We start from the raw sequence: 3,275 nt of genomic DNA, 5'->3' as shown, positions 1-3,275 counted from the left end.
CGTGGGCGCGGTGGTTTACGGATCCAAGCTATAGTGAACTCCAAAATCCAGTGTTGGCTTTGAGTGGGATTCATATTGATTGCGAACCCCACGGCTAATCCTACCCCCCATCCCCCCAAGTGGCTCTTTACAGGAGACAATCATTCAGAGACATCGGACAAATAGGAATTCTGGTTCTTTCTTTTGCTTTCATTAATTTTTCTCGAAGCCCATAACTAGAAATTTGCTGGAGCGGCTGTCCCATTTGCGACGCAACAAGTGCGACGCTACACACAGATGGAGTGGCAGTTTAATTACTCTCGTGGTCCGCGAACCGGCATCGTTGCGTGTAGTATAGGAATGGTGCGTGTCAAGTCAGTGCTCGCGTTGAGCTTGTGCTCTTCATTTTGATTGAATGAAGTCTCACCTAAGTGAGCGGGGCCGATCCCGGAGGTAGTGCAATACCGGGCCGACCTGCGGCGGAGGTGAAGCAGGCTTCAAGCACTCCGCCAACTTCCAAAAATAGGTTTAATATCGTGGGTCCATATAGAACCCGTATCAGATATTAAGCTGATAAGAACAGAGTTTTTTATTTATGCTAGTTACAAATACATCAAAAATATGTTACAAAACCAAGGAAAAAACGGATAAAAGGTGTATAATCTAAAAACGCAAACAAATGACTAAAAAAACTAGTTAGTGGTGTTAGTGATAAAAGGCTAAAACTGTAAAGGTGTAAAATACATGGCAAAACGCTTCTCTAAAACATAAAAGATCATTAAGACGTGCCTACATGGGCTTTAAAAATCTTCGTAGAGGCGCTAATCGTGTCGCTGATGCACAGGCGTTTTAGTGTGCGCAGGTATTGCCTACTGCACAGCCTGCGCATCACACGATCATTCCCCTGATCCCAGGTGCCAAGGCAGCCGACGACCACCGCGTCCACCGTCACGCGCTGGAACCGCCGGAGGAGATGACGCTGTACAGGGGCGTACTTCTCCTCCTTAGCCTTCCGGGCGTCCTGGAACGCCTGCAGCCTGTTCTCGAAAGGGCAGCAGACGTCCAGGATCAGTGCCTCCTCTCCACGGGCCAGTACCAGGTCGGGCTTGAGTGATGTAGTGCCCACGACCTGGTTCTCTGCTATGACAGTAAACCTCCCCAAGGCAGCCTTTTTTATTCTGGCGACGATGGTGTTGTGACGCTCCGTCATGGCCCGACTCTGCCGCATGCAATGGCAGAGTACATGCGGCAGTGTCTCCTCCCCGTACCCGCAGCGCCTGCATCTTTTGTCGGCTGCGGGTGCCCAGAGTCTTGTGGCATTGAGGGGAAGGAGATTCAGTCGGGCTCGATGCACGAAGCGCCAGTCGATGAAGCGGGTGTAGCGGCCGGACCTCATGAAGTGTGAATTTGCCGGGTCGGCCGCCACACACACCATCGCCTTGCCTTGGTTTGGCTTGTCATGCAGAGCTCTGTCCCTTTCGGTGGAGAGAAGCGCCCGGATGGTCTTGATCAGCTTGTGGCGGTTCCTTGCTGACACGGAGGCCTCTCCGCAGTTGATGCGGGCCCCATGCTCCAAGAGCTCCCAGGCGATGGAGAGGCGACGGGAGGCTTTCCGGGCCTCCGTCCACACAGACTGTACCTGTGTGGACGTTTGTCGGAAGTCGCCCTCCGTCTCGCCTGAGAGGTAGGCCTCCATGTCCTCGGTGTTCGCGGGTCGTCTCAGCCGCCTTGACACGACGCCCTCTAGCTCCCCTGCCGCACGCTCCCGGACCTCCACGTCGGTCGACGTCAGGAGTTTGAAGGCTCCATCCACCCGGCAGATGTCGCTGAGCTCCGCCGCAAGTGGGATCCCTGCACTGCCAGCCTGAGAGCTTCCGTACAAGTATTCATTGGAAGCTCTGGCTGGCACGTACAGGGTCTTCTTGATGAGCGGGCGGAGCTCCTCGTCGAGGCGTTGCCACTCTCCTTTACTGGCAAGGCCCACCCGCATGGCAAAGTTCAGGGCCGGATACAAAAAGGTTTTGATTGCATCCAGCCTTTGCCATGGGGCGAGCATGGAGGAGAGCAGCTTTCTGCCCAGGTGGATGGCCTCGTCGACCGTCGTCTCGTCCGGTAGCACCCTGAACCCCACTGGACGGCCCAGGAACTTGTGCCCCTCGAAGTCGCCAAGCGCCGGAATCGGGTCGCCACCCACGGTGAAAGAGGTGGGCCGTGTACCCACGGGGTGGCGACCAGACAGGTGTAGAGACCGGCACTTGGCGGCGTTCAGTCGCAGCCCAAGCCGGGCCGACAGGGCTGTCACACGATCTTAGCCAAAAGGCCGAGAAGCGATGTCCTTCACTTCACTTCATTGTACTACTGCCTTGTGGGCGCCCTGCCGACATGGGTAACCTCAGCAACAGCGTGGGCAATATTATAAAATTCAGCCTGTGTACAGACTCAACGCTCCCTATCTCACGGATGAATTCGCAACGCCTCAGTCTTTCGCTGTTAACGAAACGCTGTCGCGTAGAAACGAGACCCGAGTGCAAGCTTGCTTGTAACGCGAAACCAACCAAGGCAACCTCGTAGAAAACGGAACAGGCGAGCGGAAAAAAAACGCGCCAGGGGAATGCTTACTTCCGTCTGAATGCGACCGCTCAAGGTGACCTTCCTTGAGGGCTTCGTTTCAAGCCCGTGTGCAATTGTAATATACTACGCGCATTTCCTTCATTTCTTTTTATTTACCGCAAGGCCCACTGAAAATTTTGATACGGCACAGGCCGGGACGGATCGCAACGTGTCGAATCGACCGGTAGAATTAGGTAGCATGCCCCATGTACGAAGACGAGCAACATAGAAGTGAATGACAAAATAAATATAGAAAACGCTGCACACTCCTTCCAACCGGAAACATAGAGGGGAGAAAGATCGCCATCTGAAACACAGGCATTGTAAAAAAAAGAAAAAAAAAAGTGCTACCTCATCATCTTTACCATTACCGTGTGTGTGTATGTATATATGCATGTGTGTGTGTGTGTGTTTGTGTATTTATATATATATATATATATATATATATATATATATATATATATATATATATATATATATATATATATATATATATACGCACACATGCTAGCATAGCTTAAACGCAGCTGGAAAGCTCAGCCTTGCACAAGAACCACCCCCTGTCGCAAACCCCTTTGAAACATTCAAATGCCAAACACGAGTAGAGCGAGGTCGTTCGAACCTGGCGCCAAAACGCATTGGCGCCATCTGTGTACGGAACTAGGAAAACCTGCGGACTTTGCAAT

At 52.1% G+C, this 3,275-nt stretch overlaps 1 protein-coding gene and 1 non-coding gene across 2 annotated transcripts; both read right to left on the bottom strand.

Moving 5' to 3' along the window:
* Positions 1-410: 410 nt before the first annotated feature.
* On the bottom strand, positions 411-602 carry LOC126524749 (U2 spliceosomal RNA). The gene has a single exon (XR_007598072.1). It is a non-coding gene; the product is annotated as a U2 spliceosomal RNA (small nuclear RNA).
* LOC126524586 (uncharacterized) lies at positions 551-2,278 on the bottom strand. The gene has a single exon (XM_050172918.2). It carries the CDS (start codon positions 2,033-2,035, stop codon positions 758-760), a length of 1,278 nt encoding a protein of 425 aa, XP_050028875.2. The 5' UTR covers positions 2,036-2,278; the 3' UTR covers positions 551-757.
* Positions 2,279-3,275: the final 997 nt, after the last annotated feature.

The sequence above is a fragment of the Dermacentor andersoni genome, unplaced genomic scaffold (genome assembly GCF_023375885.2).
Source record: "Dermacentor andersoni unplaced genomic scaffold, qqDerAnde1_hic_scaffold ctg00000656.1, whole genome shotgun sequence".
NCBI classification, from domain to species: Eukaryota; Metazoa; Arthropoda; class Arachnida; order Ixodida; family Ixodidae; genus Dermacentor; species Dermacentor andersoni.
The sequence above is the reverse complement of the archived record's forward strand: the minus strand, read 5'-3'. Positions and strand labels throughout refer to the sequence as shown.